This window comes from Microcaecilia unicolor, chromosome 3, assembly GCF_901765095.1.
Source record: "Microcaecilia unicolor chromosome 3, aMicUni1.1, whole genome shotgun sequence".
NCBI classification, from domain to species: domain Eukaryota; kingdom Metazoa; phylum Chordata; class Amphibia; order Gymnophiona; family Siphonopidae; genus Microcaecilia; species Microcaecilia unicolor.
In genome coordinates, this window is record NC_044033.1 from 482,160,714 (window position 1) to 482,186,172 (window position 25,459).

Below are 25,459 nucleotides of genomic sequence, written 5' to 3' on the forward strand. Positions count from 1 at the left end.
ATTATTTTCCACAGATCTTGCAAATCGAAGTTTACATTTCATCCCTCTTTTCAGAAATCTTTATTAATGTTTTGCCTTTTAAAAAAAGTTCCTCCGCAAATGTCTAATCTAGTAAGGGAAGCACTATACCCCCCCCCCCCCCCCCACACCTTTACAAAACCACCCTAGCAGTGCCATACAGCGATGCTGACACAACCTATTCAAAGTGAACGGGCTGTGTTGGCATTACCGCACCGGCAGCTGCTAGCACAGCTTTGTAAAAGGGGCTTTTTTTTACCCTCTCCATTTAGAGAATTTTTTCAGTGATAAGGTTTCACTGTGATTATTACCTTTATTGTATAGGAGTAGGGGTTGGGTTTTGTAAATATAATGCTCGCTAGTGTAAGATTTAAGGATCAATCGTATTTCTTAGATCTTTGGTGATTTTTTTTTCTCAGGTTTCCCATGGTGTGGACTTGAGGCACTAATTTCCAAGGTTTTAATCTCTTTTTGATTTATTCTTTTGGATTTCTTTCTTCTATTGTGTCTTTTTTTTTTTTTGTATTATCGATGTAATGCAATAAAAAAGTATAGAAAAAAAGCAATATAAAATTATATATGTTACGGCCCGATGCTCAGAAAGAGTTGAGGGGTTGATATTCATAGTGATTTAAACACCCAGGAGAGACTCCTGGCTGTTTAAATTGCGTGTCCAGGGCAAATGGCAGATTTCAGCAACACTTAACCAGTTTCTCCCTTATATGGAAGTTAAGCCCTGCCTAATGCATCCCAGAATGCACCGGGCAGGGTAGGGCGCTGCCATTTTGAGGTGGCACCCAGCAGAGGAGGAGGAAGTGCTAGTCCCTCCTCCCCCAACTGAAGATATATGGGGGATTGGGTTGGGGGGACTCCTCCCTACCACTAAACCACCAGGGCTAGGCTTCGGGAGCGTCGGATCTGGTCCAGTTCCCTGTCGTGGGTCCTACTGGACCCATGAGAGCATCGAGGTGTGTGGGAGGTGAAGGGCCTGGGAGTCCATAGGACCTGCAGGTCCTGTGTTTGAGGGGGCATTATTTCCCCACATTTTTCTGGCAGGAATTTTACTGCGCTGTTCGGAACAGCATGGGAAAATTGATCATCGTCCTGTAAGAGAGCGAGGGAATTCAGTGCCATAAAGAAATTAACACCTAGAAGGCTGAGAATGAGCACAGATAAGATGGAGTATGAAGTTACAGAACCAAGAGTATGTCTCCATACTTCAAATGTCTCTGGAGGCAACCTTGGTGCATGTTGAATGTAGTGACCTGTTTCTACTTGGTTGATTATTATTAAGTTTAAATTGTAATCTGGGATGTTATGTTCCCTACTTTTAAAACTCTTTTGCAATCCGCACTAAGCCAATTGGCAAGTAGCAGAATAGAAGTTCTCCTAATGTATTGTATTGTAATGCTATCCTTGTCTCCCCTCAATGAAGTATCAGATTGCTTTGTACAGTTCCATGAAAAATTTAATAATGTCAAGGAAGAACTTTAGTTATAAGCTAGTAAAGCTGGCATTCAAGTAGAATATGCCATATTGTAGCAGGAAGCTGAAATGAGTGGACCGGATGGACCTTAAAGTCTGCTAGCATAATCTATGGGGGGTCTTTAACTTAGGCACGCTGGTGTTTTTTGCACACGTTAAAAATAGGCGCACGCTAAATGCTAAAGACACCCATAGGACTACATGGGCATCTTTAGTGTTTAACGCCACCTATTTTTAGCATGCACTAAAAACGCCAGTGTGCCTTAATAAAAGACCCCCTATGCATTTTAAGAATACCTTTTTTCTGTTTTGTTACTTTTTCTCTCAACCTTTTTCTTATCATTCCTGAAGTGTAGAACCCAAAAATATAAACATAACTCCAACAGTCTTAGCAATATTGCATGGACAATGAAAATTGTCTTGGCATATTAGACATTTTCCCCCTGTTTTATGGAATCTACATACACTGGTCTGTGATCGCAAGCTAATAAATTTGGCCTACTAGTAGAAACCTGAATTAGGGAGTCAAAAAATAGAAATATTTGTGTTTGACAGTCATCATTTTTCAACCCTTCTCTGTTATAAAGGGGATTTGTTCATTGTTGCAATGCTGTACTTCCTCTATGCAAACAAAAAATATAATAAAGATGTATAATTTCAAAAATAAAAAGGACTATTATGAATGAAACTTCTTTGAATATCATATATGAATGCTTGTGAGTCATGGAAGGGCATTTGCGATATAACATCCAAATCTGATTTTGGACATTTTGCAAAAAGCGTCCAAACCTCCAACACCAAACATGGTCATTTTTGAACCAAAATAAAAACAGCTTTTTGGTTCAAAAATCACCCTATTGTAGACAATTTTGTGCTCAGTTCATCTTTCTTTATGGGCCATTTTCAAACAAAAACCGTCCAAAGGAGCAACGCACAAAAACAAGCCATTGGGATGTCTGGTGGCCAGCAGCCTTACCAGGCTGCCCACACAGACATCCCAGCAGAGCAGTGGGGCACCCTAGGGGGCAGTGCAGTGAACTTTACATAAAAGGTCCCAGGTACACATCACATCATAAACCACTTATATTGTATGGTGAGCCCTCCAGCAATGGCAAAAAATATACTGTACCCAACTGTACACCACTACAATAGACCTTATGCCTGCAGATATCACCTATATGTGGGTTCAGTAGGTATTTTGTGGGTTTTGGGGTGCTCACCCTTTCCACCACAAGTTAGAGTGGGATATGGGCCTGGGTTCCTTTCTCTACAGTCTATTGCACCAAACGCTAAACTACTCCATGGATCTGCTTGCTGCTCTAAGAGGAATGGCCGTTATGTCTGCAGCTGTCATCTGGTGTGTACTGTCACTTTCACCTCTTAGGGGGATGGAAGGGGGTCAATGACTACTGGGGAATTAAGGGGGGTCATGCCTTTATCCCACCAGTGGTCATCTAGTCAGTTTGGGCAACTTTTTGGCACTTAGGGATCTTTTACTAAGCTGCGGGAAAAAGAGCCCTGCGCTAGCGACAGGGACCATTTTTTCCCGAGGGCCAGGGCCCTTTTTACTGCAGTGGGTAAAAAAGCCCCCAGCACACATGGCCATGCGGTAAGAGAAATCTTACCGCATGGCCATGCGGCAGGGAGCCCTTACTGCCACCCATTGAGGTGGCAATAAGGGCCCCCACGCTAACCCGGTGGTAACCAGACAGCGCGGTGATGTCTGATTACCACTGGGTTATCGCCATGCAAGCCAGTTTCCCCCTCCCCCCCCCCCCCCCCCAGAAATAGCATGCACTTGGGGCAAGCCAGCCAGGGGCGTAGCCAGATGGCCAATTTTGGGTGGGCCTAAGCCCAAGGTGGGTGGGCATGGAATTTGCTCCCCCCCCCCCGGTCCCCCTCTGGTTTGCTCCTCTCTCCACCCCTCCCTACCCACAAACCCCAAATATTAAATACTTAAAATATTAAATACTGAAGATTTCCTCCTCCTCCTCCAGCAGCCAGCACTCTTCCAAAACAGCAGTTGGTAGCACTTGCCTCAAACTGAGGCTGCTGCCAGCATACCATGCATGTTCAGTGCTTTTGCATGTGCGAAAACTGAGCATGTGTAGAAGGGCTGGTGTCAGCGTCAGCTTAAGGCAAATGCTTCTGGCTGACATTTGGAAGAGTGCTGGCTGCCCAAGAAAAGAAAATCTTCAGCCGGCAAGGTTTGGGGATCCCCACCAGCCACAGCAAGATTGTCACAATTTTGGGTGGGCCTCAGTCCAAAGTGGGTGGGCCCCAGCCCACCCAGGCCCACCTGTGGCTATGCCACTGCCACCAGCAGCTGTGTTGGGCTGGCGGTAGCCCCAGAAGAGCGAGCTGTAAGCCCACGTTGTAAACGGGACCCTTAGTCATTATTGACACAGATCTAGCTAAAAACATCTAATTTTTTCCCTGGATGTTTTTACAATGTTCCATTATCACAGAAAAACATCTGAATTGTAAGCCCGCCCCAGTCCTGCCCCAAACACTCCTCCAACACACTGTATAGAAAAACATCTTTAAAATGAGCTTCAAAAATAGTAATGTGGACAATTTTGCAAAAAAAAAATCCATCTGCTACTTTGTGCCATTTTTTGGACGCTTTTCTGTTTTGAAAATGAGCCCCTTCTAAATGTGTTATATTCTTTCTGACCATCTTAGAAATATCTGCTGCAGGAGACCTGAAAATGAATACATTACTCATGCTGCTTCTTTTCAGTTCAGTTAGGTACTTTTGTTTACCTATGAACTCCAATGGTGAATCAGGGTCATCTCTTAATGTGGTCATTTCTTCTCCAGCTAGAGGATTACTTTCTCCTCCCTCAAACACTCCAAAGACATTTACTTTATATGAAGTGCCTGCCCTGCAATGTTGAAGAGATAAAAACAAATGTCAGTTAGGAATACAAGAACTGCCATGCTGGCTCAACCCAATTGTTCATCAGCCACCTGCCTCTGACAGTGGCAAGTTTGGGTTACTTGGAAGGCCCTGTCAGATCTCAAATTGGGAAAGTCCAATCCAAGCTGCTCACTCACAGAAAGCTGTTCAGCTAAATAATATCTGTAGAAACATATCCAAATATTTTTAAATGACAAGCCTTGACCACTTCTTCCAGCATCAAATTCCACAGCTTAAATACCATAACTGAAAAAAACACTGTCTAGAATTTGTTCTACTTTTATAGAGAATTCCCTAGTCCCAGCATTATCGAGAAGCATGAATAAACATTCCCTATGAACTTGTTCTACCGTATTCATGATTTTGTAAATTTGTTATTTCTTTTCTCCTTCATCTCATTTCCAAGAGAAACCTTTCGTCATTAAATTTGTATTCTTGTTCAATTTTGTTCTGTTCCTTTATGCACGTAAAATTTTTGCATGCACAAAATCATCTTTACATGTATAAAATCAATTTTACCCATGTCAATATGGGGTTCTATTACCAAGCCATGCTAAAAAGTGGCCAGCACTGGTGTCAGTGCATGGGTTTTCTGCAGGCTGTGGCCACTTTTAGCGTGGTGATAAAATGGCTACTTTGCATTATTTTTTGTAATGGCCACGCCACGCACTAATTTCCCCATTAGCGCATGGCCATTACTGCGGGAGCGCTTACCAGCACCTATTTAGGGGGCATTACAGGCTTCTACATTACTCCCACTCTAAGTAGGTAGAACATGGTAATGTGCCCACACTACCTGATTAGGTTAGTCACGCCTACTCTCCACCCATGGGCAAGCCTCCCGTGCTGAAAAATAAAAAAAATATTTTCCAGAGCAGGATTAGCGCACGCTGAGACATTTCAGCACACTCTGTGGTTGAGATCTTTTAGTGCACAGTAGGCCCGCATTAGGCCTTCGACCTAGTAGATCACACAATACTAATGACCCTGCTCAGCAACATAGAAATAACTGGAGCAGTTGCAGCCTGGTTCAACGGTTTTCTAAGAACAGGATCCTACATTGTCAAGATGCCCAATGAATTTTCAGCCTCCTGGATCCCTGAATGTGGGGTCCCTCATGGTTCCCTGAAATCACCAATGTTATTCAATGTCCTGATGGCTCCCCTTGGCAAGAAACTAGAAAAAATGGGTTTAAACCCATTCATATACGCAGATAATGTCACCATCTACATACCTTTCAACAACAATATCACAGAGATACTGGATAAGACCAAAAAAGTTCATGTGAACTTTGATTTCTTAGGGTTCCCAGTTCAATTTCTGTTTTTTATATTTCTATTTATAATTTGTGTTCTCTGTTCAGTGAGGGTCTCTCTGTGCATAGGCACCTACATTTTATTGGGGGGTAATGCCAGATCATGGATGATAGAAGGGAAAGGAAAGGAAGTGGGGTTGGGGCAGAGCATGGCCCCTTTAAACAAAAAGGCATTCCACTTCCCCTTGGAAAAAGCCTTTGACATGGTTCAACATAGGCAACACATAAATACAATAACAGCCCTTGGAATGGGCCCTAAAGTGACTATCTGGGTTAAAAACTGAAGGAGTGGGAGGCAGCAAAGAGTAGTGGTATAAAAAGTTCATTCTGAAGGGTTTTACCAGTCCTTAGTCCAATTCTTTTTAACATTTTTGTAAATGATATTGCAGTAGGGCTGTTCAGTAAGATCTGCCTCTTTGCGGATAATACCAAAGTCTGGTGAGAGAAGGATGGTGAATACAGAGGGTAGAAATGTGGTAAAGAAGCTGCCCCATTAATCCCCCAGTGTTTCATGTCCTCCCCCAAAAGTGATACCAGCCAAGAATAGTGAGCTCTGGGACAGCATCAGAAAACACAGACATGTATGGACCTAATAATCAAATCAATTTAAGCAGGCAGGCAGGCCGGCCGGCACTGATAAGGAAGGCAAAGTGAGTCTTTGAAAAGAAGATTGCATTGGAGGCAAAAACACGTAGTAAAAACCTTTTTAGGTATATTAGGAACAAGAAGTTGTATTTATGTGTTGCCTATGTTGAACCATGTCAAAGGCTTTTCCAAGGGGAAGTGGAATGCTTTTTGTTTGAAAGGGCCATGCTCTGCCCCAACCCCACTCCCTTTCCTTTCCCTTCTATCATCCAATGTAGGTGCCTATGCACAGATAGACCCTCACTGAACCTTGCGAAGGATGTAAAAAGAATAGAAGCGGTGCAAAGAAAAGCTACGAGAATGGTAAGGGATTTGCGTTACAAGACGTATGAGGAGAGACTTGATGACCTGAACATATATACTCTGGAAGAAAGGAGAAACAGGGGTGATATGATACAAACGTTCAAATATTTGAAAAGTATTAATCCGCAAACGAACCTTTTCCGGAGATGCGAAGGAGGTAGAACGAGAGGACATGAAATGAGATTGAAGGGGGGGGCAGACTCAAGAAAAATGTCAGGAAGTATTTTTTCACGGAGAGAGTGGTGGTTGTTTGGAATGCCCTCCCGCGGGAGGTGGTGGAAATGAAAACGGTAACAGAATTCAAGCACGCGTGGGATAAACATAAAGGAATCCTGTTCAGAAGGAATGGATCCTAAGGAGCTTAGCTGAGATTGGGTGGCAGAGCTGGTGGCGGGAGGCGGGGATAGTGCTGGGCAGACTTACACGGTCTGTACCCTGAAAAGGACAGGTACAAATCAAGGTAAGGTATACACAAAAAGTAGCACATATAAGTTTATCTTGTTGGGCAAACTGGATGGACCGTGCAGGTCTTTTTCTGCCGTCATCTACTATGTTACTATGTTACTAGATGGCTGAGGGGTAAAAGGGGCACTCAGGGAAGACAAGGCCATATGAGAGATACAGGTCATATGATACAGACATTTAAATATTTGAAAGGTATTAATATACAAATGAACCTTTTCCAGAGATAGGGAAGCAGCAAAGCTAGAAGACATGAATTGAGGTTACAGGGAGGTCAATTTAGGAGTAATATCAGGAAGTACTTTTTCACGGAGATGGTGGTAGATACCTGAATGCTCTCACACGGGAGATGAGATGAAAACAGTAACAGAGTTCAGAAATGCATGGGATAAACACAAAGGATTCCTATATGGAAAGAGAATGGAACTAAACAAATTTAGTGGTGATTAGACAGCAACTCCAGTAGTTGGGAAATAAGGCCAGAGCCGGACAGATTTCTATAGTCTACTCCCCGATTACGGTTAGACAGATCTGGATGGGCTGGGAGTGGGGCTTTGATGGCAACTCTAGTAGTTGGGAAATAAAACCAGTGCCGAGCAGACATCTACAATCTGTGCTCCGAAAATGGCAAGGACAGCTCAAGATCAGGTATGTATATGTTAAACTCCAGCACATGGTATGATGCGATATATCTTGTTGGGCAGACTGTATGGACCATGTGAGTCTTTATCTGATGTCTTCTACTATGTTACTATGCTTATCCCCGGCCTCTTCCCCTGGGTAGGATCACTGGACATGTGCAAGCACAGTATAATTGCAAAGTCAGCAGTTCTTCTCTGAAATGTTAGACATTTTTTACCTTATTTTTGGTTTGTTCGCTTTTGTCAGCAGTTTTGTCCTGGCTAACCTTTTCATTTGTTAACTTCCTAGTACACATATTTGAGCACCATTCAGGACATCTGTGCTCAGTACAGAAGAATAGATAATGGGGGAGTTCCCAGCTGGGAAGGAGGACAAAAAGATGATGGCTTTAAAGCAAAGACATTCCAGAGACATTTTATAATAAATCATCTAAAAGAAATACCTACTGTTTTCCTACAACTCATCACATTTTTACCATAATCCTCCCAGTGGATTTGCCTACAGGGGAAGTTACACGAATATCTGAACAGCTGTGCGTAACTACGGCATGCAATATATTATCCAGTGATAAGGTAAGCAGAAGGGCATGTGAATGCATGAAGTAAAAAAAAAAAAGGATACATGATAATTAAAATTTGTTTCTAAATGGCTAAATTATAGTGTGCATGCATCCATCAAAATGAAAAAAAGAATTTTTTCATTTGACAGTTTCTTTGTGGCCAGGTGACAGAACCCATTGGCTTCATCTTTGATTAACTACCGAGTACTTCTCAAGAGGAAAACAGATGAGCCACGTCTCTTGAGCTCTTTACAGTTTACAGTTTATTTGAGAATTTGATATACCACGTGGAGGGGCATAATTGAACGGGGCGCCCAAGTTTTCATGAGGGCGCCCTCGCAGGACGGTCCTGTAAAGGGGCGGGGCAACGCGTATTATCGAAACAAGATGGACTTCCATCTTTCCTTTTGATAATACGGTCGGGGACGCCCAAATCATGAAATTTAGGTCAACCTTAGAGATGGTCGTCCTCAGGTCGTTTTTGAGATGGTCGTCCTTGGTTTTCGACGATAATGGAAACCAAAGACGTCTATCTCAAAAACGGCCAAATCCAAGCCCTTTGGTTGTGGGAGGATCCAGCATTCATAGTGCACTGGTCCCCCTGACATGCCAGGACACCAACCGGGCACCCTAGGGGGCACTGCAGTGGACTTCACAAATTGCTCCCAGGTGCATAGCTCCCTTACATTGTGTGCTCAGCCCCACAAACTCCCCCTCCAAAACCCACTCCCCACAACTGTACAAAACTAACATAGCCATAAGTAAAGTCGTCCAACTGCTCGTCAGGGACGCCCTTCTTTTTTCTATTATCGGCCGAGGACAACCATCTCCTAATCACACCCCAGTCCCGCCTTCGCTACCCTGCCGACACGATCCCGTGAACTTTGGTCGTCCCCGCGACGGAAAGGAGTCGAGGGTGTCCAAAAATTGGCTTTGGATTATGCCGATTTGGATGACCTTGTGAGAAGGACGCCCATCTCCCGATTTGTGTCAAAAGATGGGCGTCCTTCTCTTTCGAAAATGCCCCTGATAGTGGCCACTTTGGTTCTGGAGAATTCTTTGCAGACGGCGATACCTTCCAAAGGAACCACAAAGATGATCCAAGAATGTTGTGCAAAAGGCATCAAAAAGACACCGTTCCTTTCATCAAACATGCATTCAAATTGCTACATCCATGAAAGGCAGCTTAGTGTAATTTGTGGTCATATCTGGGTCTTTTTGGCCATAAGAACATAAGAAATACTGGGTCAGGCCAATGGTCCATCTAGCTCGGTATCCTGTTTCCAACAATGGCCAATTCAGTTCACAAGTAGCTAACAGAATCCCAAATAGTATCACAAATGAAACAATAGGCGTAGTATGCACTTGACAATAGTAACTAAAAATATATAAGACCAAGAGGCATCAGATAGTCATAATTATGGGCTATCGGACCTCGGACCACATTTAGCACATGCTATTTCAGATCTAAGCTCCACCAAATGTCATCAGTCATTTGCTCCACTAGTCTAATGAATCCTATATCATTGACTGTTTTTGCAACTGCTTTCCATTCCCCCAAAGCAGGTCACATGGACCGAAATGCCATTAATGTGTTGTTGGCGTCTGGTCTTCTAAATGGTTACACAGCGCTGTGGTCTTCTGTCTAAAGAAAGCTAAGTAGTTGCACTTATTATTATTTATTTGTAGTGAAATTTCACAGTGGATTTGTTCCTCATTTTTACCATCAGAGAAAGATATATACTGCATAAATAAAAAATTGGATTCATTAGACTGGTGAGGCAAATGATTGATGAAATTTAGTGGAGCTTGAATCTGGAATGTGCTATATGAGGTCTGATAGCCCATAATTATGACTGTCTGATATCTCTTGGTCTTATATATTGTTAGTTATTGTTGGCCCGTATGTACCACTCCTATTATTTCATTTTTGATACCATTCTTTGGGGAGTAGTTTTTATCCCCTTCTCTTTATTTGAGAATCTCAAATAGTAGCAAAATTCATGCTACTGATCCAAGTGACAAGTAGTGGCTTTCCCCATGTCTACCTTAATAGCAGACTATAGACTTTTCCTCCAGGAACTTGTCCAAAACTTTTTTAAACCCAGATACACTAACTACTGATGCCATATCCTCTGGCAACAAGTTCCGGAGCTTAAATATTAATTGAGTGAAAAAAATATTTCCTCCTGTTCGTTTTAAAAGTAGTACCTTCCTTGAGTGTCCCCTTGTCTTTGTACTTTTTCAAAGAGTAAAAAAATTGATTTAGGTTTACCCATTCTACAGCACTCAGTATTTTGTATACCTCTATCATATCTCCCCCCCCCCCCCCCCCTCGCCATCTCATTTCCAAGCAAAAGAGTTCTAACCTTTTGAGTATTTCTTCATATGAGAGGAGTTCCATCCCCTTAACCATTTTGATCGTTCTTCTTTGGTCCTGTCTGTGCATGTGCTGGAAGAGAATAGTGCATGCCAATGGTATATAGAATGCATATGTAACCCCCTAATATATTGGGAATTACTAGAGCTAATTAGAGAACTTTCCAGAGTCACTGGGAGGAGGGCGTGGGTTGGAAATGGAGTTGGATGACTTAGCCCAAGCAGTGTGTTTGTAGGAAACGTTGCTGAGGGAAATATTTGTGAGGTTAGATGGACAGTAGAGTTTGAAGGTTATAAAAGTTATGGGTTTACTGAGCCCATGTTCTTTGGTTGCCTTCACCCCTGCCAAGACCTGTGAGGAGAGGGGGTAACCTGGTCAGGCCCGATAATCTAAGCCTGAATAAAGAGAAAGTTTTTGCCAACAAAAACTTTTTTCCGGAGATGCGAAGGAGGTAGAACGAGAGGACATGAAATGAGATTGAAGGGGGGAAGCCTCAAGAAAAATGTCAGGAAGTATTTTTTCACAGAGAGAGTAGTGGATGCTTGGAATGCCCTCCCGCGGGAGGTGGTGGAAATGAAAACGGTAACAGAATTCAAACACGCATGGGATAAACATAAAGGAATCCTGTTCAGAAGGAATGGATCCTAAGGAGCTTAGCCGAGATTGGGTGGCAGAGCCGGTGGCGGGAGGTGGGGATAGTGCTGGGCAGACTTATACGGTCTGTGCCAGAGCCGGTGGTGGGAGGAGGGGCTGGTGGTTGGGAGGCGGGGATAGTGCTGGGCAGACTTATACGGTCTGTGCCAGAGCCGGTGGTGGTAGGACGGGCTGGTGGTTGGGAGCCAGGGATAGTGCTGGGCAGACTTACACGGTCTGTGCCCTGAAAAGGACAGGTACAAATCAAGATAAGGTATACACAAAAAGTAGCACATATGAGTTTATCTTGTTGGGCAGACTGGATGGACCATGCAGGTCTTTTTCTGCCGTCATCTACTATGTTACTATGTTACTATGTAAAAGCATTAATTGTGAGGAGTGCTCCGGATGAGTAGAAAGGGTCAACCCAGAGGTTGCAGCTCATGGAAGTGCATCTCTGGAGAGAGGACAGACAGGGAGGTCTGATCCTCAATGGGTCCCGTGGTTGGGTAAAAGCCCAATGGGACAGCTTGTTGCAGAAGCGCAGGAAGAGCAGATTTGGATTGTTCTGCCAGAAAGGATGGGTATTGGAGGACTGGTTGGAAGTGTAAATATGTAAATACCTTAGGATTATAAGAGGTTTCTAATTTAGTGATCCGATGGACTGGCAGAAAAACCTCTTACAGCAATATTAACTCTTAAGGAAAAGTATGAAGTTTGGATATTTGCCTGTTACAGCATTCCAGTAAAGTTTGCCGTTTGTTCATAAATTCTGGAGTGAAGAGTTTCCTTGGAGTGCAAGTGAAGTCATTTTGCTCCCAAACTGATAAAGAAATAAATAAGTGTGGCATAAAACCCTACGGCCTACCAGGATCAAGCCCGGCCCCGGCCTGCGCCCAGCTCAGTGAACTAAAACGTTTGTTTGTGGCCCTGGTTTGGGTATCTGACCTGAAGAGCTAGCTGGTGCCCAGAACTTGTGCATGAGACCACGGTTACACATACATGGGGTAATTCTATGGAGCAGTTGCCTAATGGTTAGTGTAGTGGCCTGAGAACCAGCAGAACTGGGGCCAATTCCCACTGCAGCTCCTTGTGACTCTGGGCAAGTCACTTAACCCTCTATTGTTCCAAGTTATAATAAGTGCCTGTATGTAGTATGGAAACCACCTTGATTGTAACTACAGAAAGGTAGATATCAAATCCCATCCTCTCTCAAGGGAGGAGGGTGAATAGTGGAGTGCCACAGGGATTTGTACTGGAGCAGGTGCTATTTTCACAGTCTGAAAATTAGACTGTGAAAAATTACAGGGAGATCTTAGGACATTAGAACACTGGGCATCCAAATGGCAGACGAAATTTAATGTGGACAAATGCAAGGTAATGCACATTGGGAAGAATAATCCGAATCATAGTTACCTGATGCTAGGGTTCACCTTGGGAGTCAGCACCCAAGAAAAAGATCTAGATGTCATTGTAGACAATATGCTGAAATGCTCTGCCCAGTGTGCGGTGGAGGCCAAAAAAGCAAACAGGATGCTAGGAATTATTAGGAAAGGGATGGTAAATAAGACCAAGAATACTATAATGCCTCTGTATTGCTCCATGGTGCAACCTCACCTTGCATTCAGTTCTGATCACCGTATCTCAAAAAAGATATAGAGGAATTAGAAAAGGTTCAAAGAAGAGCAACCAAAATGATAAAGGGGAGGGAATTCCTCTCGTATGAGGAAAGGATAAAGAGGTTAGGGCTCTTCAGCTTGGAAAACGGAGGGCTGAGGGGAGATATGATTGAGGTATACAAAACCCTGAATGGTGTAGAACGAGTAGAAGCGAATCAACTTTTTACTCTTCCAGAAAGTACAAAGACTAGCGGACACTCAATGAAGTTTCATGGAAATACTTTGAAAACAAATAGGAGGAAATATTTTTTCACTCAATGAATAGTTGAGCTCTGGAACTTGTTGGCGGGGTTTTGGTAACAGCGTTTAACATATTTGAGTTTAAAAAAGGTTTGGACAAGTTCCTGGAGGAAAAGTGCATAGAGGGGCATAATTGAACGAAAACATCTATCTCCATGGGCGTTTATCTCCGAGAACGGGTCCGTGAAGGGGTGGACCGAACCGTATTTTCGAAAAAAAATAGACGTCCATGTTTTATTCGACAATTTGTGAGCTGGGCATTTTTGTTTTTCAGTGATAATGGAAAATGAAAGCGCCCAGCTCAAAAACGAATGAATCCAAGGCATTTGTTCGTGGGAGGGGCCAGGATTCGTAGTGCACTGGTCCCCCTCACATGCCAGGAAACCAACCGGGCACCCTAGGGGGCACTTTTACAAAAACAAAAAAAAAAGTAAAAGAGCTCCCAGGTGCATAGCACCCTTCCCTTGTGTGTTGAGCCCCCCAAATCCCCCTCAAAACCCACTGCCCACAAGTCTACACCATTACTATAGCCCTAAGGGGTGAAGGGGGGGCACCTACATGTGGGTACAGTGGGTTTGTGTAGGTACAGTGGGTTTGGGGGGGGTTGGACGACTAAGCATTAAGCAACACAATTGTAACAGGTAGGAGGGGGATGGGCCTGGGTCCACCTGCCTGAAGTCCACTGCACCCCCTAACAACTGCTCCAGGGACCTGCATACTGCTGCCAGGGAGGTGGGTATGACATTTGAGGGTGAAAATAAAAAGTTGTGAAACATCATTTTTTGTGGTGGGAGGGGGTTAGTGACCACTGGGGGAGTCAGGGGAGGTCATCCCCGATTCCCTCTGGGGGTAATCTGGTCATTTAGGGCACTTTTTGGGGCCTTATTCGTGGAAAAAAACAGGGTCCAGGAAAAGTGCCCTAAATTCTAGCTACAAACGCATACTTTTTTTCCGTTATTGGCGAAAGGCGTCCATCTCTCCTTGGCCGATAACCACGCCCCAGTTCCACCTTCGCCACGCCTCCGACACGCCCTCGTCAACTTTGTACACTTCCGCGATGGAGTGCAGTTGAAAACGTCCAAAATCGGCTTTCCATTATACCGATTTATTTGTTTTTGTGAGATAAACGTCTATCTCCCGATTTGGGTCGAAATCTAGGCGTTTTTCTCTTTCAATTATAAGGTGGATAGTCTGCTATTGAGACTATGCACTGCTTGCCCTGGGTTTGGTAGCATGAAATGTTGCTACTATTTAGGTTTCTGCCAGGTTCTTGTGACCTAAATTGGCCACTGTTGAAAGCAGGATACTGGGCTAGAAAGACCATTGGTCTGACCCAGTATGGCTATTCTTATGTTCTTATGTTTTTATGTTAAAGCGTTTTCCCATATTTTGCCTGTTAGTGTGTTCTAAACCGTGCACTAGCTATTTTCCCAGAGGGTGTGACATGGGCAGAGAATGGATGTGGAAGAATTATCCAGCTAGCGCATTTGCTTTAGTGTGTACTAACTGGATAGCATGGAGTTAGCATGAATAGGAGGCAGTAAGTGCTATTGTCCTAACTTTTTTCAGGTAACACATGCTAAGGTGAACATTAGCACACAACCTGAAAAAAAAATTATTGAAACATACCATAAATATTACTGTATTGGAAATGGGCTTAGTGAGCGGGAAAATCCTACATTGTTAAAACACAGCTCACCTAACCCATTTTCTAACACGTTTCAGGTAAAGGGCCCCAGAATCAGGTAAAGGGCCCCAGAATCAGGAGAACACGTCCTTTAAATATTAGGTCGTTACTTAAGCCTCATTTCATGTGGTCTTATCTTGCAGAAAAGATCACAGGCTGATGTTTCCATAAGTAGCAAAAAAGAGAGGGACTAGAAGTACACAAACGGAAACAACACAAGAAAAGCACAAATGAGCCCTCAAGGCTGGAACAATGGAGAATCCTTTAATGTAATAGAACCGACATGGGCCATGTTTCAGTGCCAACTGCGCCTGCCTCAGGGGTTAATACAGGACTTTTAACCAAGGCAAATAGAATCCAATCAGGTCATTCAAACAGAACAGCATGAAGGTAGGCGGCAGCACAAACCAAGTGCATCTATTCAAAGTAACGGCTTCTAACAAACCGCAGTTGGCGCTGAAACACGGCCCGTGTTTGGTCTATTAAATTGAAGGATTCTCCATTGTTCCAGTCTTGAGGGCTCATTTGTGCTTTTCTTGTGAAGTGTCCATAAATATAATATGGGGGCCTAATAAAATTTTTCCGTCGACAAACTGGACCTAACTCATCAGGATCTTAACCACACACACAGAACATGAGAAGAGTTCAGTGAAACAATCCCAAAGTAGGAAAAAAAACCTTTAGTACATCAAGGCCATAATGATCTTTGGATATTTGTCTTACATTTTCTTCACCTAAACCTTTCAAATTATTTACCAGCTCCATTTACAGTTCATTAATGAACACATAGCTACTTATATACAAGAATAAGAGAGATTTTTTTTCAATTAAGTGCAATTTAGTTCAAGCATGCAGATGTACACATGTACAGAGGAATTTACTTTACCTGAGTTCCTCTAATACGACTGTATTGTCATAGGGGCCAACAACTAATTCTCCAAGGTGCCTCTTATCTCCTTCAGGATGGAAAGTGACTTTATAACCCTTCACGTCCCCTGGGGCAGGCTCCCAGGTCACTCTGAAAGTTGACATTGTGGGATCAGATGTTTTGAGATTTCTTGGTGATTTAAAAAGTGAGGCTACAATGAATAAAAACAAACAAACAAACAAACAAAAATATATATATATATTCATAGAATATCTGTGTGCTTCTACATATGAGCCTTGATTTGATTACTTGCTTTCCTAAACCCATGCTCAAGGTGACTTACACGCATGCACAGTAGGCATTTCCCAGGGCCGTTTTACCAAGCGTGAGCCATTTGTGCCACCTTTTTTACCACAGCGAGTAAAAAGGCCGTAAAAAGACATGGCTATGCGGTAAGATTGCTCTTACCGCATGGCCATGCAGGGAGGAGCACTTACCGCCACCCATTGAGGTGGTGGTAAGGAACTCCCGCACAAACCCGGTTGTAACCAGGTAACATGAGGCGCTGTCCAACTACCGCCGGGTAACCCCCTGCAGAAATATTTTTTGAATATTTCTGTTAGCGCCAGAAATGCCGCACACTGGGGGTGGAACTACCTGCTGTAGGCTTACCGTCACTTAGTAAAAGGTCCTCTACATTTTGTATCTGCAGCAAAAGTTAACCTCCTAATTCTGGGACCTTTTTACTATACCACATTGGGTGCTAACGCGTGCCTAATGCAGCTTAAAATGGCACATTACAGAATACACTTATGCGTCCTGCAGTAACTGCCAAATTAGTGCATACTAATTCGTACACTAGAAAATATCTGGGAGGGGCATGTTGGGGGCAGAGAGAGGGTGCTCCTGTGCTAACCAGTTAGCCCATTCACATTAATGTGTGCAAACTGGTTAGCGCAGGAATACCGCATGAGCCCTTACCACCTCCAAAATGTGTGACGGAAAGTGCTCAAGCAGTAATTTTATTAATGACCGTGTGCTAATGGTAACATTAGTGCATGCATCACTTCTTTTTCTTTAAACGAGGAAAAGACCTCAATACACCCAAACGCTTATTTGAGTTTTAGTGTCTTTCACTGGGGTTGCAGTGTTCATCATCGGTCTAAAAACCTCGTGATATTTTTCTTATTTTATTCAAAGTGTTTGGGTGTATTGAGGTCTTTTCCTCGTTTTAAGAAAAAGAAGTGATATACGTCTTTGTAGTAATACTGGACTCTTCAATATTGTGTTCAATTTTGTTTTATTAGATCCACAGTTATCTTTCTCACTTTTTTGATACTGAACATTAGTGCATGGCCATTAATACAAACAATAGAAAATCGGTCATTTTACGGCCTCAAGGATGCTCTAAGACCACTTTTTACCGCACCTTAGTAAAATGACTCATCTATAACTTGGCGCCTACATTTTCATGCCAATGTGTGCACAATTGTATAAAATATTAGCACATAAGTGCTAGTTGGGAGCTCAGCGGCAATCTATAATATTAGCACATAACTTGCCTATTTAAAAATTCTACATATGGTGCCTTAATTTGTGTGCCCTAATTTGGCCATACAGTCAAACTGGGTGCACAACTAAATTGATTTACAAGCCAATCAGTGTCAATAATTGAATATTAACTAGCAATTAGCGGCACACATTAGCTTTAATTAGAATTTACGCGCACAACTTTCTAGGCGTATTCTATAATTCGGTGCATGTAAATTCCAATGTGGACAGTGGAAAAGGGGGCGTAGAATGGGTGGGTTGTGGGCATTTGAAAAAAACTATGTGCACTATTATAGAATACATCTGATCAGCGTCTAACTTTAGGCACAGGTATTTAGGCCTGGTTTTAAGTGGCCTAAATGGATGCACCTAAATCTTAGGCATAAGAACGGCACATCAGCATATTCTATAAAGTAAGGCATACTTTAAAGAATGATGCTAACTACGTGGTGTTACGTGCCGATCTTTAAGGCGCCATATATAGAATTTCCCCCTTAGTACATAAATACAAGGCGTGTACATGTGGGCAGAGCATGGGTGGGTCCAACATTTACACATGTAACTTACAGAATACTATAAGTTACACGCTAAAGTGCTGCATTTACACACCCGTTTATGCCTGCTATTGACATGGCGTAAGTGAGCACACCTAAATGTTGGTGCATAAATGCTGACTTATGCTGGTATTCTATAATGGAATCTGGGCACTCAGATGCTGTTACAGAAATCGCACTTAGCCAACCTTTGGCAGCCATTTTCCCCTGGATTCTATACAGTGCACCTAGCATTCCATGATGAAATCCAGGCATATTCTGTAACAGCATGTGTAACTTAATTGGCTCAACAAGCCAATCAGTGTCGTTAACAGCACTTAACAAGCAATAATGAGCACTAATTGGCAATAATTAAAATTCACGTGCACAACTTTCTAAGCGTATTCTGTAACACACTACGCCTAAATTTTAATGCGTGCAGGCAAAAAGGGTGTAGTTATGGGTGTGGAAATGGGTATTTCCTGGGCATTCCAAAATTTATACACATTATTATAGAATAAGGCCCTCTGTGCCTAAATCTATGAACTGAGATTTATGCCACATTTTCATTGGTGTAAATGGAGGTGCGTAGTTTTAGGCGCAAGGATACCAACTAAGCATTTTCTATATATCGCGCCTAAATCCAGGTGCCACTTAAAGAATATGCTTAGGCGGAAATGTTTTCCATGTGGACTTTTCAGGCGCCATATTTAGAATCTGGCCCTTTATACCTGGATATTCAGCATCTGAGAATGGCTCAATGTTTAATACCCATGAATAAGAAACCCACAGTGACTGGCATTTAACAAAAAACACTGACCACCAAAGGCTGAATATCAGAGGAGAAATAAATTATGGGGCCCTTTTACTAAAGGGCATTAAGCCCTTAACGCATGGTTAGCGCACTCTAGGACCCTTTTACAAAGGCATGGTAGGCTCTATACCATTGGTGTAGCTACGTGGGGCCTGAGGGGGCATGTAGCCCTGTGCAGGACGTCAGAAACAGCTGATCAGACCAGGAACTTTGTTGAACGAAGGCGCTACTCCGGCGCTGAAGAAGACTCTTTTTGGCTGGCAGGGTTCGGGGACCCCCGCCAGCAAACAAGGTATCTGATGCGGGGCAGGCGGCGATGGCGGGGGAGGGTTGGTGGCGGGAGGGGGGGTTCAAGGTGGTCGTCGGTAGGCCGGCAGGGGGGTCCAATGTGGCGGCGTTGGCTCAGGGGGGCAGTGGGGGGGGCAGCTAAACAGTGCCTCCCCCACCTCGGGCTCTGGCCCCCCCTCTGGCTATGCCCCTGCTCTATACATATCAGTGTGCATCAAAACAAGACTACTGCCAGGCTAGCTCACCCCCCTAGCAGTAATTTCAGATTTGGCACGCACCCATAATTATTTCTTTATTTCCTACCATGCGTGGCATTTTTGGTGTTAATCAGCAGTTGGCAAATGAAAAACCGGTAACATGTAACGCATGAGCCCTTACTGCTAGGTCAACGGGTGGCAGTCAGGTCTCAGACCAAAAATGGACGTGCGCTGGTTTTGATTTTACTGCATGTACATTTTCCAGCCCCTTAAAAAAAGGCCCATTTTCCTAGACACAGTAAACAATGGTCCAGCATGTGCCCAAAAGACATACTCGCACTACCGCAGGCCACTTTTTACAATAGCTTAGTAAAAGGACCCCACAAACAGGCTACCACAGAAACGTGTTAAGACGTTTTGCAGGATTTTGCCTGTTTGCACACACTACCCGGCATTATTGATATTTTTAAAAAATATTTGGGGGATGGTACATGTTATGGGCAAAGTGGGCATTCCCTCATTATCCAGCTGGTGGGATTAGCGCGAGTTACCTGGACAATGCAGAGTTAAGGCAGGATCACTTAGTGCCTCCTAAATGAGAGGCAGTAAATGCTCTCGTGTTAACTCTATGTAGGTTCAATGCGTTAGTGGGAACATTAGCATAAGACCTGCAATAAAATATATTTAAAATATCCCTTAAAATTGCTGGGTCAAATCTGGGCATAGCACGTGGAAAAATTCCATGTTACCAGACGTTAAGCCCAGATTCTAGTGCATTTTAGTAAAAAGACCCCTATATTATTTACAACTCAAATATATTTAATTAAAATTTTATTTTCTGATGCTTCACAAAAAAAACTTATGATTGAACACATTTTTAACTCTAGCTAGGGATTATAATTGGATATGCATTCCTGGTTGAACACATTTTTAATTCTTAGTTAGCTATTATAATTGGATATGCGTTCCTTACCTACCACTATGCAAATTATTACAGTCATGAATTCTCTTTACATGTTCTCACTAGTTAAGCTGTCATTCAAATATTCTTAAATCATACCTGTAGTTCCTTCTCCTTGTCTTGGTTTTCCATCACCCGTTCGATAAACGGGAACCACTGTGATGTCATACGTGGTTAATGGTTGGAGTCGTTTTAATACAGTAGATGTGACAGTTCCTGGTATTTTAGCAACCACCTGTCTTCCCCCAGGTCGTGCGCGGTACATGATACGATAGTTTGCAACATTCCCAGGTGCAGGCTGCCAGGTAACCTTCATTGTATTTTCTGTTTCATCAGTTACTACCACATTCTTAGCATTGGGCGACACTGATTGGAACAACAAGAAAGCCTCATTATAAGCTTAGAGAAAATGACAAATCCACAACAGCCACAACATTGCATGAGAAACTTAGCTACTTTTTTCATGCAATGTTAGGAGCCATAAAGGTGTATAACAAATGAAGCAGTTTACAAGCCAGCAGCCAATCCATAACCCAGTATCATACTGAAGATGAAAGTCAGAAAGCTGCGGTAAAGAATTGCATTTTACTGCAGCTTAATTTACCTTGTGAGTCTATAACCTACAGTAACTCGGTATGACAGGTTAGTAATTAGGAATGGGCAGCCAGAAAATTTTCATTTCATATCGTTTTCTGTGTCATTTCCTGGAATGTTCATTTTATTCATTTTAATTTGGAAAGTCATTGAGTGCACACTGTGCACACATGCGCAATAAATGGCTATGTTCTTTGGAAACAGTGTGCACTCTCTCGACAGAGTACGTATTATTGTCTGTAAATGATGAAACATTAATTGTCATATTTTTTGTGCTCGTTTTTGTTTGATAATGACATGGGAAATCTCTTTGTCATTTCCCATATTTTTGCAATTGAATGCCCATCCCTATTAGTAATTTGATGATTTGATGATAAATGAATAAGCAGTTCATATATCATATATGGAGTGGAGGAGTGGTCTAATGGTAAGGGTGGTGGACTTTGGTCCTGAGGAACTGAGTTCGATTCCCACTTCAGGCACAGGCAGCTCCTTGTGACTCTGGGCAAGTCACTTTACCCTCCATTGCCCCATGTAAGCCACATTAAGCCTGCCATGAGTGGGAAAGCGCAGGGTACAAATGTAACAAAATAAATAAATATATAGGAAAAAATCCACTATAATACTAGTATAAATCTGTCCTGGGAAGACAGATGCCTAACCATCCTCAACAATATTGCACCACTGAAAACAATGAGAACTACCAGAACCAAAATGAACCTTTTGTACAACAATGAACTAAAGGAACAAAAAAATAGAATGCAGAAAACTAGAAAGACTATGGCACAAACAGAAAATAGAAAACAACAAAACAAAATGGAAATCGGAATACAGACAATACAAATCTAAATTGAGGACAATCAAATTTAACTACTACAAACAATTAAGCGGAAACGACTACAAAAAAAAAACTATACAGAATAATCAACACTCTTCTATCCACAGCCCAACATACAAGTGAAACAGAAAACTCACCTAAGGCTTAATAACTAGATAACTATTTTAAAAACAAAATAATATCACTAAGAACCGGCTTCCAAAAAGAAGACCCAAACCTTGAATAGTTTTTGGACAAACTCACATGAAAGGAAGAACCATTTGACACTAATAGATCTTGGTCATCCTTCTCTCCCCAAATATGACTCTAGTTCAACAAACACTACTCATAACCACCAAATCCCATTGCTCACTGGACACATGCCCAAGTTACCTACTACAAAAACCTCCTGTCCAATTCATATATTTTTTTTCTTACATTTGTACCCCACGCTTTCCCACTCATAGCAGGTTCAATGTGGCTTACATATTATATACAGGTACTTATTTGTATCTGGGGCAATGGAGGGTTAAGAGACTTGCCCAGAGTCACAAGGAGCTGCCTGTGCCTGCAGTGGAATTGAACCCAGTTCCCCAGGACCAAAGTCCACCACTCTAACCACTAGGCCACTCCTCCAACTTAACCAATCTACTAACAGCAGGAATCTTCCCTAAAGAAAAAGGAAACATAATTCTAACACCTATCCCCCAAAATCCCAAATCTAGCAAAAGCGATATCAAAAACTACAGACCAGTTGCCTCAATAGCACTCATTGCCAAGCTCCTGGAATGTATAGTCAACAAACAACTCACTGAATACCTGAATAACTTCTCAATACTCCATGACTCCCAATCAGGCTTCAGATCACACCACAGGACTGAAATGACACTAACTGCACTCATTGCCATCTTCAGAAGAGAAATCAGCCAAGGCAAGAACATACTATTGCTACAATTCAAAATGTCCTCAGCCTACGATATGGTAGACCACAACACCTTAATAGAAATACCTGACAAAATGGAATAAGTGGAGAGTACTCAAATGGTCTGAGCAATTCCTGACCAGGAGATCATGTCAAGTCAAAATGGGAAATCAACTATCCTCCTCCTGGAAAGTTCAATCAGGAGTAACACAAGGATCACCCCTTTCTCCAATCCTATTCATCATCATGATGGTCCCGTTAGCTAAAACACTTGCTAACCAAGGACTCAACCCATTTATCTATGCCTACGATGTGACCATCAACGTCCCGTTTGAAAATGACATCAAAGACATCACAGAGAAAATCAAAATAGGCCTAAACACACTAGAAAATTGGGCCACCGCTTTCAAGCTCAAACTCAACAGAGACAAAACCCAGTTCCTGGCAGTAACAGCACTCCACAAACAAGCAACCATACCCAACATAACCATAGCTGGAACTACATGCCTCCTCACAAACAACCTAAAACCCCTGGGAGTAATCATCGATCAAAAACTGACCTTCGAACCCCAAGTCACAAAAGTAGTAAAGAACACATTCCACATGATGTGGAAGTTGAGAAGAATTAGAAACAACTTCCCTTCAAAAGTTTTCTGACACATAGTACAATACACAGTTCTTACATACTTGACTGCTGGAATGCAATCTACTGCGGATGCAAAGAGCATGTCATCAAGAGACTATAAATGGCCCAAAACACAGCAACCAGACTCATCTTCAGAAAACCTCATTAAGAAAAAGCCTCTCATCTACTACAAGCTCTCCACTGGCTCCCTATCAAAGTCCACATAACCTTCAAACTCTGCACCGTGGTCTGGCTTATAATCCTCTTACCTCTCAAGAACACACTGAAGGAGGCAAGTAACTATCTGACCCTGCACTACCCCAGATGTCACAGGCTCATCTACAAGACCGTCCACTCAGCAAACTTCCCATACCAAAGCACGAAGATATGGAACACCCTCCCCAAACCACAGAGGTCCAACATCCTACACCAACTTTCAGAAACACCTCAAGACCTACCTGTTCAAAAAAGTTCTTACCCACAGAAAACATAAACTAACCCTCACACTCCCATGCGACACATACAGTAGTAGACCAGCCCCACCCACACATCCTCTATTTTCACCATGTCCCCTCTCCTCTCTACTCTTATCTTTCCTATTTAAGCTGCAATTGCTACCTCTTCTAACCAACTCTAAGCAATACTGATTCATTCTTTCCAATCAAAATGTAATTCGCTACCCTTCTAGTTATCTCTGTAAACCACATCAAACCAAACGTGTTTGGAGAATGTGGGATATAAATGCTGCTATAAATAAAACAGTGGCATAACCAGAAGGCAATTATTGGGTGGGCCAACAGGTTGGATGGATGGGCACTAGAGAAACACCTGCCACCTGATATGCCCTACCCATGCCCCTACTCCTACCGCACACCTACCCCACTCCCAATAACTACAATGGGAGTAGCAGTGCATAAGTACATACAGTAAGTACATAAGTAATGCCATACTGGGAAAAGACCAAGGGTCCATCGAGCCCAGCATCCTGTCCACGACAGCGGCCAATCCAGGCCAAGGGCACCTGGCAAGCTTCCCAAACGTACAAACATTCTATACATGTTATTCCTGGAATTTTGGAGTTTTCCAAGTCCGTTTAGTAGCGGTTTATGGACTTGTCCTTTAGGAAAACGTCCAACCCCTTTTTAAACTCTGCTAAGCTAACCGCCTTCACCACTTTCTCCGGCAACGAATTCCAGAGTTTAATTACACGTTGGGTGAAGAAAAATTTTTTCCGATTTGTTTTAAATTTACTACACTGTAGTTTCATCGCATGCCCCCTAGTCCTAGTATTTTTGGAAAGCGTGAACAGACGCTTCACATCCACCTGTTCCACTCCACTCATTATTTTATATACCTCTATCATGTCTCCCCTCAGCCGTCTCTTCTCCAAGCTATATAGCCCTAGCCTCCTTAGTCTTTCTTCATAGGGAAGTCGTCCCATCCCCGCTATCATTTTAGTCGCCCTTCGCTGCACCTTTTCCAATTCTACTATATCTTTCTTGAGATGCGGCGACCAGAATTGAACACAATACTCAAGGTGCGGTCGCACCATGGAGCGATACAATGGCATTATAACATCCTCACACCTGTTTTCCATACCTTTCCTGATAATACCCAACATTCTATTCGCTTTCTTAGCCGCAGCAGCACACTGAGCAGAAGGTTTCAGTGTGTTATCGACGACGACACCCAGATCCCTTTCTTGGTCCGTAACTCCTAACGTGGAACCTTGCATGACGTAGCTATAATTCGGGTTCTTTTTTCCCACATGCATCACCTTGCACTTGCTCACATTAAACATCATCTGCCATTTAGCCGCCCAGTCTCCCAGTCTCGTAAGGTCCTCTTGTAATTTTTCACAATCCTGTCGCGATTTAACGACTTTGAATAACTTTGTGTCATCAGCAAATTTAATTACCTCGCTAGTTACTCCCATCTCTAAATCATTTATAAATATATTAAAAAGCAGCGGTCCTAGCACGAACCCCTGAGGAACCCCACTAACTACCCTTCTCCATTGTGAATACTGCCCATTTAACCCCACTCTCTGTTTCCTATCCTTCAACCAGTTTTTAATCCACAATAGGACATTTCCTCCTATCCCATGACCCTCCAATTTCCTCTGTAGCCTTTCATGCGGTACCTTGTCAAACGCCTTTTGAAAATCCAGATACACAATATCAACCGACTCCCCTTTGTCCACATGTTTGTTCACTCCTTCAAAGAATTGAAGTAAATTGGTCAGGCAAGATTTCCCCACACAAAAGCCATGCTGACTTGGTCTCAGTAATCCATGTCCTCGGATGTGCTCTGTAATT

General features: G+C 42.8%; 1 protein-coding gene across 1 annotated transcript in view; it reads right to left on the minus strand.

The window, feature by feature from the left end:
• Positions 1–25,459, minus strand: part of COL12A1 (collagen type XII alpha 1 chain) — a 384,763-nt gene that overhangs the window by 220,539 nt on the left and 138,765 nt on the right. The window contains 3 exon segments of the mRNA XM_030199047.1: positions 4,270–4,391; positions 15,858–16,050; positions 20,283–20,549. Coding sequence (XP_030054907.1) covers positions 4,270–4,391; positions 15,858–16,050; positions 20,283–20,549 — 582 coding nt within the window.